We start from the raw sequence: 15108 nt of genomic DNA, 5'->3' as shown, positions 1-15108 counted from the left end.
TCCGGGAGTTGGCAGAGAGGGTTTAATCCTGATATTTCATTATCAATGGAAAACATTTTATGGGAGATACAACACTCTTTAAGCTTCTCGAACAAAAGTATGCAATATAAAGACTTATTGTTATTTTTAAGGGGGAAGTAGGGATTTATCCACCATGGCTGTTGTTAACACCACTCAAGTTGTAAGAATTAGCCTAGAACCTTCAAGAGGCATTAGCTAACTGTATAAGCTTACAGAGTGTCATTTTAACGTTCTGTATCTCCACCATGCCTCCACCTTCTTTGATGAAAAAGTCTATTTTAAAATTGGTAAGAAAATATTTAACATAATAAGATGATGAGTCAGAGTTTTTAAAAAGCTAAAAACGGAAGATGTAGTTAAATAATTCACCTTTTTATTTTTTAGCTACATCTGACTCATGACATATAATGTATTCTGCTAAGTTCAAAGTTTCCTCTTACAAAGAGAGTTTTATGAAACAACTCTTCTTCAGACCATTTTTACTTCAATTATAGTAGCAGGTTTTGGAGTTTAAATCATTAACAACCTCTGAGTGAACTTTTATCCAAATGACTGCAAGTCACAAAGAGAACAGTCCTCTTTTCACCAAGTACCTTTTGTGCTAGAGTGAGACCCATCCTTTTCTATTTTTCCCCTTTATGTCTCTCTTTGAAGACAGATGTGTGATTTGTAAAGTAATGAAAGTGTGTATCAGTTGATGAAAACTGCTATATTTGGGTTTATAATGCAAACTAGAATTGCTTCAGGGTAGCTTCACATACCTGCACTACAGTAGCAAAAAAAAAGTAAATTTCAGAAGTCAAGATCTCTCTGCACTGTAGGAGTATCATGTAGCAGTTAAATCAACCACGGGGGTGACCGAATCTTATTTTTCTCCCCCTTCGTCAAGGGGATGTAATTTTCATTTCGGCAGCGTGTTTCAGTTTTAACTCCACTGAACATTCCAAAACTGGGCACTTATTCCATCAACCTCGTTATCGATTTCACCATATGCTATCTTTTTATTTTTTTTAAATTATTTTTATTGGAACGTTTTTGGAAGAGTGTGTGGGAAAGTGTAACCTCCACAAACTTAAGGTGATGGGGTGAGAGAGTAATTCTTGCAGTGAAAAAGCCTGAAGAATTTTATACAGAACAAAATGTAGTTTAATAAACAAAAGAAAGTTAAGAGAAAAATCTGTTTTCTTTAAAAAAAAAAATGAGCCAGCGTAATGGGCTAATCGTTGTTTAAAGAGTGGGGAAAACTTTTTTCCCCCTAGATTTGGCGAATAGCGGGATAAATTCGAAGAACTCCATCCCACCCCCGCACGCGCGCCCCCCATTCTTTCCAGACCGAGCGGTTGCAAATCCCAGGCTGAGTCCGCCCTGGGAGCCTTAGGGCACCTTCCTCTTTGCTCTGCGTGTGTGTGTGTGTGTGTGTGTGTGTGTGTGTGTGTAGCTCTCGCTCTTTCCCTCAGTCTGTGCCTCTGTGTGTGTGTGTGTGTGTGTGTGTGTGTGACAGAGAGAGAGAGAGAGAGAGAGAGAGAGAGAGAGAGAGCGCGCGAGAGGAGAGAGAGAGCGAGAAAGAGAGAGAGAGCGAGAGAGCGAGCTGTGAGCTGTACCGCCGCCGCCGCTGCCCTTTGATCCCGACATTAGTGTTAGGGGCTCGGAGACACAGAGCGCGGCCATAGACACCGCCGCACCGGCACTCATTTATTTATACCTCCCATCACACACGCGAGCATAGGACACACACACACTCACACCTATTAGATCCGTTTCCATTGAAGAATATTACGCTCGGGGACAAGCCAGGTGCACGACCAAAAATTAAAAAAAAAAAAAAGGAAAAAAAGAAAGGAAAGAAAAGAAGAGAACCCCTCATCTGGCTCCAGGAAACAAGCTTCAACCCATTGCACACACCGGAGAGAAGGGGTTTCCCCCTGCCCGCCCGCCCGCCCCCCAACTACCTCCCCGCTCCTGCCAGTGTCTGCCTCTCTGCCCCCACGGGGGTTTATTTGATCTCACATTAACCAAGGAGGAGAATGTGAGAAAAGGGGGAAAATGCCCAGGAGGAAGCAGGAGCAGCCCAAGCGCCTTCCCTCACGTAAGTCATCCCTTCTCCACCTCCTCTCGTGCCATTTTCTCGCCCTCCCTCTCCTCTTTCCCCTCCGCAGCCTCCTCCGTTGTTTTCTGCATTAGTTTAGGGTTACAGAGGTGAAACTGACAAAGACACAGCCCGGGTTACTCCTCGTTTAGGTCTATGCTGAGGCAGCCATGTTGGTGATGATCAGCCCCGTGCCCTTTCTATTCTCTCTCTCTTTTTCTTTCTTTCTCTCACCCCCCCCTCTTTTTTTCCTTGAGATCGGGCTTTTTTCCCTTTTCCCTCCCCCTCCCCCTCCTCACTCCGGGTTGCTGGGGGGAGGGGGCAAGAGACGGGAGGAGGGGAGTAGTGTGGATGCCGGGTTTTTTTTTTTTTAAATCGGGGAGTGGGGGGGGGAAGGAGGTGGGAGAGGTTGGAATCTTTAAAAAAAAAATTCCTTGTGGATCCTAGTGCCTGAGGGTGCGGGGGTCGGGGCGTGCGGAGGGCTGGGGGCCGTGACATGGCGTTTGGGGGTGTCGGGGCGAGGGCGCGCGGCCGCCCGCCGGGTACAGGATCCAGGGAGAGGTCCGTCTCCGGCTAAAGGTTGCGCCGGGGTTGGTCGGCCCCGGGGCCGCCGGCGGCAGCGGCGGCGGCAGGAGCAGGAGGAGGTGGAGGAGGCGGCGGCGGAGGAGGGGAGTCGGGGGCGGGCGAGGCGGGAGCGGCTGGGGAGGGTGTGGGGGCACCGCACACAAACACACCGGTACACACGCGCCGCCGGGCGGCTGCTCCCGCGGCGCCCAGGCGAGGGGGCGCGCCGGGGCGCGGAGGGCGCGGGGCGGCCGGGCGGGGGGCGAGGCCGGGCAGCGGCGGGCGGATGTGGGGTGCGGGAGCTGCGCCGAGGCGGAGGCAGGAGCAGGGCGGCTCGCGGCGCGCGAGGTCCCTGCAGAGCCGAGGGGAGGGAGGAGCAGGGCTCCTGGCCGCAATAAAATGCGGGGTCAGTCGGAGCAGACGGAGCCAGGCGAGACTCGGGCTCTCAGACCCCCCTCCCCGGCAAGCCTGAGCAGAGTCCAGGACTAAAGTGCATCACAACCCTCCCCGGCTGCAGCCACACACACCAACTGGAGACACACACCCGCCGGCACGGCCCGGTCCCCTTCCCCTCCTCCACCCGCGCCCCCGTCCCTCTCCGCCCTCCCTCCGGCTTTTCTTTGCTAGACTCTTAACTTTTCCCCCACTCCCTCTCCAGCTCCCGCCCCCCCCACCCCAATCCTTCTCCGCTTTGAGTGTTCCGAGATGCTGCTAAAGCTAAAAGTGAAGGAGAAAGAAGCAACTAAAAATATCCCCCGGGGCCGCCCGGCTCCTTGAATGCAGGGAGGAGGGGGCAGGGGAGAAGGCGTGGGGCGGGGTGACGGGGAGGAGGGGACGCCGGAGGCGCCGGAGGGAGGGGTCGGGGGAGACTGAGGGTCAATTTCTCCTCTCTCCCCCCCTCACTGCTCCCCTCTCCCGGCGGTTTGGCGCTGCTTGGATCCCGATCCTGCAAAACCCGGGCTGGGGGCGGGAGCGGAGCCGGAGCGCCCGCCCGCCTGGGTGTCAGGCCGACGTGGTCGGTCACCTGAAGTTCACGGAGGGTGGGGGAAGGGTTAAGGTTATGGTGTCTCGGGCTCGGGTTGTGTGTGAGCTTGTGCGTTTCCGCTGCAGACAGCGCGATCGATCTCCCCCTCGCGAAATATCCGCGGCGGTGCCTGCCCGGGGGGACGGGCAGGGGGCGCGGGTTGCTCAGGCCGAGCGCCCCGGCGGTTCCGTGTCACCCGGGCCGCGGCCGAAGTGGCGAGCAAGGGCACTTGCAGGCAGCCCGCTCCGTAAACATTCCTCTTTCTTTCCCCTTCCCGGTACGCAGGAGTCGACGCACAGGGCTTGGGTTGTGCTTTTTTCCCCTTCCTTTAGAAAAAAAAAAAAAAAATGCCCCTGTGCAGTCCTTTCTTCGCCTGCCCGCTAGAGGTTCTGAGGATAATATCACATATGTAATATATATGCACATAAAATCACTCGCAGGCGGCTGCGTGTGTAGGGAAATTTTGTGCGAGGAAAGAGAAGGCGGTGGAGTCGGGGAGGGCGAGTTGGGAGGCTCCGCGCTGCGATTCACAGAAAACTCGCAGCAGTTGGTGGAAGAGTGTGTGCGTGCACATGGCCGGCCGGCCAGTTCCCAGCTCTTTTCGGGGGCGTGTGGCGGGGGAGGGAGAGGAGGCAGGAATCCTGGGGGGGTCGGGGGAGGCTTGCCCTGCTCGGACAAAATGGGCTTCAGTGTTCTCTGCGAACTTGCCCTTAGATGGCAACTTTGGGAGCTGATGAGCTTGTGTGCGAAAACCAGGGCGGTGAGGTTATTTGGTCATTTTCCTTTCTTCTCTTCTCCCCCTGCTTAAAAAAAAATGTTGGCGGGGTTAGAGGGAGGGTAGGAGAGGAGAAGGGATTTATCTGTTTTCGGCTCTGACGGAGATGGAGCGCCTTCCCTCCCGTTGTGTGTAGCGCATTCGGGCAGCTGCAGGCTGCCCTGCTGGTGACCTTGACCCTGACCTCGTGCGACTACCCTCTCAGTCTGAGAGGAAATTCAGGCTCCATTTTAGCTCGTATGCTTGGTGGGCCTCTCCTGCTTGCTGGTGCCTGGTGATTAAGTTATATTTTAAGAGTGGGCTCTCCCACCCTGTTCTCTAATTGAATACTGTTACCCACTCACTTAAAAAAAAAAAAAAAAATCAACTCCTTCCAGTCACATAAAGCCACTTTTACTGAAGTAAGAAGCAATTACCTTTTGGAAACACCGCAAATGTCCCTCCAGTTTTTAAAGGGAAGCCTAATTTGCAAAGCTTTTCCACTTACCTTTGCATTGAATGGATTTTTGTGGATGTGTGCTGCCTGTTCTAAGCATGGTTTACACATGTTTTGTAAGCAATTTGCATTTGGACTAAGAGCAATTTCTGGGCAAATGGTGTGTTTTGCAATTCAGGCACAGTAACCTAAGGCTTCCTAAGTGCTGAGTGAGTCTTAAAGAAACTTGCAGTCGCGGGGAGAGGTAATAAATACTGACTTCGGTAAAATTAGTGTAAATTAGTATTTAATGTAGAATATACTTGTAGTCTTAAATCTCAGTTTTAATGCTAAATTCTTTATTTGTTTATTTATATGTAGGGAAAGGTTTTTTCCTTAACCTGGAGAACCTTTTTGTATACAGTTAAAAAAATTTAACTCCGGGGATTATGGTTGCCCTAATAGATCATCTCAGGGTTTTAAGAAGTTATATACAGCATTAGATTTTAAACTTGACCCTAATCAAAGAAAGGAGAGATGTGTATAATTTTTTTTGGCGGGGGGGGGTAGAATTGGACGAGGAATGAGATGGGGAAACTTGCTTTTGAAACCAAAGAACCCTTCTGAGTAAACACAAAAGTGGCTAATAGCCACTATTGATCTAGAGAACCTGTGAGCACATTTAAAATTAGAAGTAGAATACAAATTAGATTACAAAAAAGAAACTTGTGAAAACTGAATCTATTGAAACTTCAGAGTGCTTTCTACTTTCCCATAGCCCCCCCGCCCCTTGCCTTTGCACTCCCTCATAAACCATAGACTTTATGTGTGGAATCTATTTTTTTCTGTTATAAAATATAATACTAGCCAGGCACAGTGTGGATGGACAAAGTCCTCCCACTCTACAACACAGACACCAGGGAACCTGGAAGTTCCAGCCTCGAGTAGATTAGTCCTGGAAATCCAGACGAGCACTTGGTATTATCTGATACCGAGTCTGGGGTGCACCTCAGCCCCTGGCACGGAGTTTCAACAATTCCCCAGGCTGGGCTTCGGCCTGCTAAGGTTTCCTAGCTCCTTCTGTTCCACGAGACACCCATGGGACTGTTCAGAACCGAATTAGCTTTGGGGATGGGCGAGCCTTTAACCTGACACTACTAACTTTAAGCGTTAGATTTCTGATTTAAAATTCTACCTAGTCATTTCCTCCTGGGCCTCTGAAGTAAGAAAGAGAGAGAGAGAGAGAGAGAGAGAGAGAGAGAGTGTGTGTGTGTGTGTGTGTGTTATATGGGCCTCATACATATGCAGAAAAGAAAATGGCCTGTCCTTTAAAGCTGCGTGGTGATTCCACTGGCCACAAATCAAAAAGAAGTTTTGAACTAGTTTTTGGAGGAGACCTCCAACAAAGGGTGTTAAACCTAAACTATTTTTTGAGAAGTGGCTTTAAAAATTATTACTCCAAATAAAGCCTTTACTTCTCGGCCTAGAGCAATATTATCTGGGAATTTAAATATGATTCTGCTGCTGTTGGTGGCTCTTTTCTAAAAGTTCTAATATCAACAAGGTCCAATTCCATGTTCAAAAAAATGTCCTAGAGACCCTTTGAACTATACCATGTGCTTGTCTGTAGCAGAATCCCAAACGGCATAGCTTAAAAATGTTTGTCAGTCTAAGAAAGAGGAAGAGGGGGAAAATGATACTGGGTCTGTTTGCCAGGCCTGGGGCTCAGCAAATGAACATGGTTACATTTGGGATCACTAACTGAGGAGGGAAAGGGTCAGGAAGGGCTTTCCCCTGTGTTTGTTACGTCTGTAAAGCCTTTTACCTTTGACGCCATCAGCACTTTTAAGATTTCCTCATTAGCTGCAACTTACCCATGAACATGTATGAGTTCAGATCCTATTATATTTATCATTGGAAATCTGCCTGATGCCTATTCCCAAGGGGGAGCACAAAGGAAAAGTTAATAGAATAGTTGTTTTGCTATTCTCGTATTTTCATTGTTGACTCAGTTGTGGGTCAAGACCAGAACAGGTTATTGTGTTCTTCATTAACAAAACTTTAAAAAACCTTCTCTTGCTTTCTAGTAAATGTGGAAAGCAAAATGACAGGAAAGCCACAGGAGCCCTTATATTTATATTTTTCCATGTCTTTATATATCTGTTAGAAGAGAAAGGGTCCAAGGTTTAACTCTTTCCCCTACTTACTCTTACTAATTTTTCCAGTGACAAGGAACTTCCTCCTGACTATGACAGGAACCACAGGGAAAAATCTTGAGTCTGAAGCAATAAAATATTTCACTGTTCCTGTCAGGCAGAGCTAGATGATTCTGAAGTACCACGTAGCAAGCCAGGTTGATACTGGGTAATAAACGCTCATCTGTTCTCCTAAAAGAAATCCGTATATTCCTAATATAGTAAGTAGGGAACACTGAACTTTCCTGTTAAAATAAGGAAGAGAGTTCAAAATCACATTCCTTCTAATGCTTCAAAATGGTTTCTAATAAAAAAATTGATTTTTAATTTATCTATGTGCTGCCATCTCGCTGTGGGGATTACACAGCTGGTGTGAGTTGACCAGTCTCTGGCACAAAGTGTTAATAAATTATGCTGGAGAAGTATAAATTGGACAGCTTTCGGCCCGTATGAGGGCTGACTGTGCATTCGAGTTTTTGGAGCCTTTGAGTGGGCTCTATTAGGAGAGGTCCAAGGGAGGTGTGGAAAATCTCTGTCTTGTGGGGCTTGTAAAATTAGATGGACAAAGGCCTTGGAAACACCCAAGGGACGGTGTTGTGTTGGTGGAGCAACCAGGCAGGCTTCTCTTAGGGTCAAAAGGTGGCTGAAAATACAAGGAGCCCTATTAATGTCAAGAAGTTCCTGTAGGGAAGATTGGGTTTGAAATGTGTGCTGCCTGGCTGGGTTGGTAAGCCAGTTAGTGATCCCGGTCGTTGCGGTTCAGACTGTGTCTGGATGAATCAGTTTGACAAAAGAGAAAAACTCACCCAGGATCACTCACCCTGGTCACTTGCACGCCAAGTGGCGTCTTTGGATGCACCGGTGATAAGGTGTGGTGGAAACGGGGGACCCCCGCAGTATCACTGTGTGAAGAAGTTCTGTTGGTTTCCGGGACCGGTCGGCAGCGCTGTCTTTGAGAGCTGAAGGGCTGCAGGCTTCCGTGTGTGAAGTTGCCTTGTCCCTACTCCATCCTTTCTTAAGTATCCACTGGGGCGTTGGGACAGGAGGACCGAAATGCAGACACAACAGGCTGGAACTGATCTCTCTGTTCTGAGTGATGTATTAGTAATTTTCTATAATTTAATCAGACCGATCGCAGAACAAGGTAATGATGGTATGACCTACAAAAGAGGACGTTTGGGGGCGTTAAAGGCTTTCTAGCATAAGGTTTTATAACGCCATGGGCTTTGTGGCGAAGGAATGGATTCTGAGTTTTCTCTTGTTGCAAAGAAATCCAGACCAGGCCTCGTTATGGAGAAACATGTGGGGATTTTTTTTTTCCATCAGACTTTATTACTACTGTATTTTGGCTCAGTTAAAGTACTCGAGAATCACATTTGAGAGATAGAGGTTATAAATGAAGACACTGTGTCCGGTTTCTGATGTATTCTTTTCTGTTCCCTACTTTGCTAGGTGTAGCTCAGTAATTCATACCATCTAGGGCCAAGTGTACAAAATACTTTATGGTTCATGGTCGCTGAAATGTCTTCTGTCATATTTTATAAGAAGCTAATGTGCATAGTACAGACCTTAGAAAGAGCTAAGAGTACTTGGGCCGAAGTTACTAGCAGCTTTCCCTCTTCTGTGGAGGAGCAAGTTTTGTATTTCTAACCTCTGTTTGTAAATTAGATTTTTTTTTTATGATATCAAAGAATAGTGTATGACTAGGTGCTGAAGCAGGGGCCTCTCAGATGACTCTTATCATTCCCCGAGGACCCACCTTTGGGATAGAATTGCTGTAGTAACAAGGTAGTTTCATAAAGTAAAATCAGACTGTGGCTTGAGACTAATCTTTAGCTTGCATGGGTGCATATTGCTGTTTATTTTATAAAAGTCAGCTTCACAGCCATGTACACACACACACACACACACACACACACACACACACACACGGAGGCTGCACTGTAGCTAATTTTATAAAATGTACAGTGATACACGCCCACGGTCTGAGATCAGCATGTGGCCTTTAGCAACTCTGCTTTTGACCTAGGGTTATACTAAATGCAGCAGATTCTGTGTGCCTAAAAAGGATATTGTTTCCAGCCATCCATTCCCTTCTTATTAAAAAACAACCTCCACCACTGAAGTTCTGTCTCTAGAGTTCTTAAATGACTAAGGCTGAGGTGCTCATGGCTTCTGATGTTGAGAAAGTCCAAATTCAGCCAAGTTCTATCTATCAGCAAGGAAGAAATGCATGGGCCTTCTCTGAAACTTGAGCCTGAAAAAGCAGACCCTAAAATTATCTCTCTTTCTCTCTCTCTTGTAATTTCTGCATGGGTCAGACAAGTGGTTAGACCCCATTAGAAATGTGGTGTGGAGGAAAAAAGACAAGCAGGGAGAGAGAGGAGGGTCCCAGGCTGAGTTGTTCTGAGTGCTCTGAAGAAGTTGGCCTTCAAAGGGGACTGGAGAAGGCCAGAGGAGAATGATCGTTTACAAGATTGATCAGCAACACTCTGCTTCTGGGCTTTGGAGACAGGCTGCTATACTAGTGGAGGGTGATAGATTTTTCTAACGGTATATAGTACTAGTGTCTTCAGTTGTCTGATAGTATATTTTAAAAAGCTTTTGTTGTTTGTAATGAGAGGGAGGAAAATATCATGTGATTTAGCATGATATTTTCACTATGTCTACTGTATATGGTACGACTTAAGTGAAAACAGAGAGCACACATACTTTTTAAGTTCATAGTGGTTAAGTGCACGGACTCTGGCACCAGGCTGTTCGTAACCCAGCTCTGGCACTCACTTGCTGTGTGACCTTGGGGAAATTACTGAACTTCCCTGTCTTTGCTTTCTTCATCTCTCAATGGTGATAATAGTTCCTCTACCATAGGGTTATTGTAAAGCTTGGTTGATAAATATCGGTATCGACATTGATAAATATCAATAATATGTATCCACATAAAACCATGCCTAATTAGTGCCTGGTGCATAGAAAGAGCTGAAGAAATATTAACTCTTACTATGTATATGAAATAAGTTTCCATTTGCTTGGGTTGTGATTAGACTGCAGGCTTTTCTGACCCAGGATGTTTTGGTGATTTCTGTGTTTAAACATTTTTTTTTCCATATCTCTCATTAGAATGATGAGTAATAATATGATATGGTAAAATTCTTTTATAAGACTGTTAAAATAGGGCTTGACTAATACTTGTTTCTTAGGCCAACAATATTACACTAGACTTTTACTATCGGAACATGTTCTGTGTTTGTGATTTGACCTGAATTATGTCTAAACTGTGTAATAATCATATGAATTATGACTGGGTTTTACTATAAAGTGAGGACAATAAATCCATGCTCACAGACTTATAGTGAGATTGAAATGAGAGAATAGGTATTTAATAAATGTTTATTTATTCATTTATTCAACAGTCAGTCTGCTGATTAAAATTACCCAGGGGAAATTTATATTGGTTTTTCCATGTGTTGTTTAGGTAATAGTTTAAATTTTGCACCAAAGAAGGAAAGGCAGGGTCTGCTGTTTCTAATTGCAGAGAACCAGTCCAAGAGAACACATTAAATTAATTTTAAATGAAGGATTCAGGGGTGTGTGTTTGTGTGTATGTGTGTTGTGTTGTCTGTGTGTGAGATAGATCATATCAGAGGTTACAAGCTAGTGGCCTACTGATGTGTTTTGCCCTACACAGTATGTTTAAAAACTTGAGACAGCATTTGGAAAGGGGCAGTTTCACATAAAAATCCAAATTTCTAGTTTCTTTTGAAAACTTGGAAGAGCCAGCAGCACGGGGCCCACCTCCCCACATGGCAGCAATCTGCTGTCGTCGGTAGCGGCTGTCTCCCTTCCCCAGGCATGTGCTCGTCAGTCTGCCACAGTTCCTACCACTCTGCTGCCACGTCCCCGTCTGCATATACACCTGCCCACCTCCCTCATGTATATTACCTCCTGGCCCCAGCGTGCATTTGGATTAGAAACCGTTCTACATTTTCCAACATTCTGTGAGCTTTTAATTCATCGTTGAGGCTAAGGTATTGTAAACCTCATTCTGTGGCAGTATTAAGCAGTAGAGGGTGGGGATTAAGATCCTGGTACCAGATGCATGAGACCCGTCCTGGCTGCATCACATTTTAGCCGTGACCTTGGCAAGTGACTGCAAGTTGTCTGCCTGTTTTCACATCCGTACAATGGGGGAACATGTAGGCTCGTGTCTGGCACATACTTTGTGCATGGTAAATGCCGGCCACGTTCATAGATGTGAGGTGTAAATTCATTTCAACTAAGGATCTCAGTAGGATTGCTCTAACTGCTGTGTAATCAATCAGAGACAACTATTGCTGCCTATAAGTTTCTGATCACCATTAGGCAGCACAGTGATTCTCAACCCTGGCTGCACATTAGAATCACCTGGGAGATTAAAAAAATGAAGACACGCCCCTCCCCCCAGCAATTTAAATTTGATGGCTCAGAATGGGTCCTGAGCATGGACATTCTTAAAAAGCTCCCTGAATTATTTGAATGGATAGCCAGGGTTGAGGACCCCTGAACTTACCGGAACTCCCACTCTGGGCTGATGCCATTTCCTCCCAAAAATAAAGACATGTCATGTTGAGCCTGGGCAGCTTATCGACGATAATTTGTTTGACTTTTAGAACCCTAGAAATAGCTCATTGACTCCCACTCCTCCAAGTTGAAACCGAGGAGAGGCTCAGGGAGGGACGTGCCCTAGGCAGGGGGCATGGATGCCAGTCTTTTCTCTAACCCTCTCCCTCCATGATCACCAGGGTTTCTCACTCGCTTTGTGACTTTGGGCCGGCCAGTGAACCTCTCCGTGCTTAATAACACCATCTTGTAAAATGGGTAATAGTAGGTTACCCACACCTTCTGTTTACTTTATACTGTATTGTTCACAAAGCATTTTCACTGATCTCATCTGCCTGTAAGCAGGCAGGAAGGAGTCCTTTTCCCACCACTTGGACGGAAGTAGAAACTGAGCCATGGAGAGGAAGAAACTAGCTTGAGGTCACCAGTGTCAGCACTGTCAAGGGTTGGACCACCTGCTGGTCTCCTGAGGCCTGCTGCGAAGCCTTCATGGAGCCCCGCACGTGGAAGACATGCCTTCACCACCTGCCCCTTTCTGAGACCTTCCCGCTTTAGGAGGAACCCTTAGGTGCTGATGGAGCATGTTGCTCTGTGATTCATGAGAACTTGTGCCACCAATAATATAGTTCTTTCCTCAAAGATTTATTTGACCTCAGGCTAAGCTGAGGGTAAGAGAATTAGAGTCACATGCAATGACACTTTCTGGGGTCTGAATTACGTGCTCCATATGGAGAACACTGTTTTCGTGTAATGGCCTAGAATTATAGTTGTCTTCTAATCTGGGCTTGTTTGGCCCTACTTGTTAACCCAACAGTCCTCTCCAGAGCATGAAACACAGCTGTATTTGGAAGGAAACAAAGTGTGGGACACCCTCTGCTTCAGGAAATGTTCCTGAAATGTGCTACATGATTTCTCCCTTCTAGGGGAAAGCAAACCTCAAATAATCACGTACTGGATTTTAATCTGACCTTAAGAAAGAGCGGAACCAAATTATAGTGAGCTGTTTTCTGACATCACTAGGAAGAGAGTAATGTCACAATCTAGAAGTGGGGTTTGGGTTGGCTAGACCACTAGATCATATTTAGAAAGAAATGCTATGCACCAAAGGCTACTCGAATACTTGCTGAGAGGTGAGAAAATATATACAAAAAAAAAAAAAAGAAGTACAAGTATTTTAAATAGGACTTGAGTGTACTCCATGAGACTGGAACCTAGAAATCACAGATATGAATTCTGGTTATTCATTCATTTGTAAAAGTCTATATTGGCTCTTAATGGCAAACGTAGTGCATGCTTCGTATAAATAATGAAAACTATATAGAAGTGTTTAAAGTAAAATGTGAAAGCCCCCTTCCCCAACTTGCATCCGCAGAGATAACCACATTCATAGACAACAAGCAGAAAGATAACAAGCAGCATTGAAAATTCCGCCTTCATTCGAAAAATGGATGCATTTCAGCAGAGTTGGCTGAGTTAATGCAAGTGCTGAATTCAGAACAAGGGTGGCAACACTGGTCTTGTAAACTGATCAGATCACATCTGTACCTTGAATGCCAGATTGGGTGCCCTGATTTAAGGGGGGAAATTGATAAAACTACTCACCAGGAGGGAGGCAACTAGAATCTAGGCTTTTGAAATCATCATCAGAGGAATTAATTATTGTGACAATTGGGAGTTCTTCATTTGAAGCTAAGTGTGAAGAGAGATAACAGTCATGCCTGGTAACTACATTCAAATATATAAAGTTCTGTCAAGGGATAAAGGGAGTAAACTTACTCTGAATTGTCATTCCTCCTAAATTTGTAGTTTGTGTCTGATAACTGATACTTCATTGATTGATTGATTGATTGATTGATTCACTCATTCGGCAGTAACTGAGGGCTTCTGTACCAGGGAGTAGGGACCAGTGGAATTAAGGAGAGCACGGTCCCTATTTGCGAGGGGCTTGAGCCAAGGGGGCAGAGAAAGAGATGGAAACAACTAATTAAAATTTGGCTTGAAAGGTATTTTCGTAGATTTATGAAATGCTGAGCAGGAAGCAGGGACTAGGACCAAGAGGGTAGAAGTTATAGGGAAGTAACTGATTTTTTTTTTTTTTGAAGATAAGGGACTATTGAGTAAATACAATTGTGCAAAAAATGAAACAGAAGATCTTGTGTTTACAGAGAAGCTGGTTCAACCACCGGCAGGGGTGATTTTCTGAGGACTTCAGGTAAATAGGGTGGGATGGAAGGAGATATGTTGAACTTTGAAATCACTTAATATTATGAAAAAGAATCCCACAAAGCAAATGTTGCTTTGCTTTGTTTCTGTCACAAGGTCAGAGATCCGTTCCTACCACAGAGGAAAAGCGCTCTCGAGACACTGAACTGAGAGCCTTTTCAGGGAATAAGGGTATATGTCAACATACGTGGTGTTCCATTAGCACAGTGAGGACATGATCCCTTGAGAGTTGTAGTCCCTACTGGGTGCTCATTCATTAAGAAGAAGTTTTGAGCATTTACCTGACTGGTAGAAATTGTAGAGAAGGCAGTCCCTGCTGACAGTTCTTTCAAATGTTGACACAAAACAATCACAGAGGATAAGCACAAATCAATATGCTAACAAGTGCACGACAATGTAATATGAATTAGATGTGTAAATGTTCGAGGAAAGTCGGAGTGAGAGCGATGGGGAAAAGATTCCTGGAGAGAGGTGACACTTCAAACGTCCTCGAGGAAGGGATGGATTTAGATCTTGAGACTAGAGGAGCGAACATTGCAAGCAGAAGAAATGGCATTAGCCAAAAGAGGTTGAAATAAGCCAAAAGTATGTGGGAGACACTAAGAGAAGAAACGTAGCTGAATCAGAAGGGTTATATTGTTGGTGGAAGGATAGGAGGTAGGAAAGATGTAGTAGGAGCTGGTCCAGATGATCAGAGATTATGCTTACTAAATTTCATAGTTTGGGTACAATAGAAAATCAACTGTGAAATGTAGTAGTTTCTTTCAGTGTGATAACAAAGGAGATGGAGGATGGTGGCTTGAAAGGGGGGGGGGGAGCTTTTTTAAGTGGGGAGGGCTGTTCAAAAACCAAAAATGGATGAATGGTACGGATGCCGCCTTGAAGGTGTCTCGGAAGACCTGCCAGTGATGGGCTTCTCTGGGGCCAGTGCTCAGTGCTCAGTGCTGCAGACCCTCAGCCTGGGCTGCCCTGTGCCTCTTGCCCCTTCCTCACCTCTTTGGTTTTCCTTGGCAAGGAGAGCTCTAATGCAGTGGCCTCCCTTTGGAGGTCGTAAAGTAGGTGCTATTTACAAAAAAATAACACGGCTAACATTTATACACAGATAATGAAGCATAATGGTAAAAGGGACATCTGTAAACCGACTGCCCAATCTAACACATTTCAACTCTGTCGAACTTCTAAGGTGCTCTTCTCCTGCTACCTGTT

General features: G+C 45.6%; 1 protein-coding gene across 4 annotated transcripts in view; it reads left to right on the top strand.

The window, feature by feature from the left end:
* The first annotated feature begins 1644 nt into the window (after window positions 1-1644).
* Window positions 1645-15108, top strand: part of ZNF827 (zinc finger protein 827) — a 172183-nt gene continuing 158719 nt past the window's right edge. For 3 of the 4 annotated variants that reach the window (XM_027599358.2, XM_027599362.2, XM_027599361.1), the window contains exon 1: window positions 4365-4455. In XM_027599358.2, coding sequence (XP_027455159.1) covers window positions 4410-4455 — 46 coding nt within the window. In that variant the 5' untranslated portion in view covers window positions 4365-4409. Of the gene's footprint in view, window positions 2108-4364; window positions 4456-15108 lie in introns of those variants that run through there. The other variant, XM_027599359.2, reaches the window with a different exon arrangement.

This window comes from Zalophus californianus, chromosome 2 (genome assembly GCF_009762305.2).
Source record: "Zalophus californianus isolate mZalCal1 chromosome 2, mZalCal1.pri.v2, whole genome shotgun sequence".
Lineage (NCBI taxonomy): Eukaryota > Metazoa > Chordata > Mammalia > Carnivora > Otariidae > Zalophus > Zalophus californianus.
The sequence above is the reverse complement of the archived record's forward strand: the minus strand, read 5'-3'. Positions and strand labels throughout refer to the sequence as shown.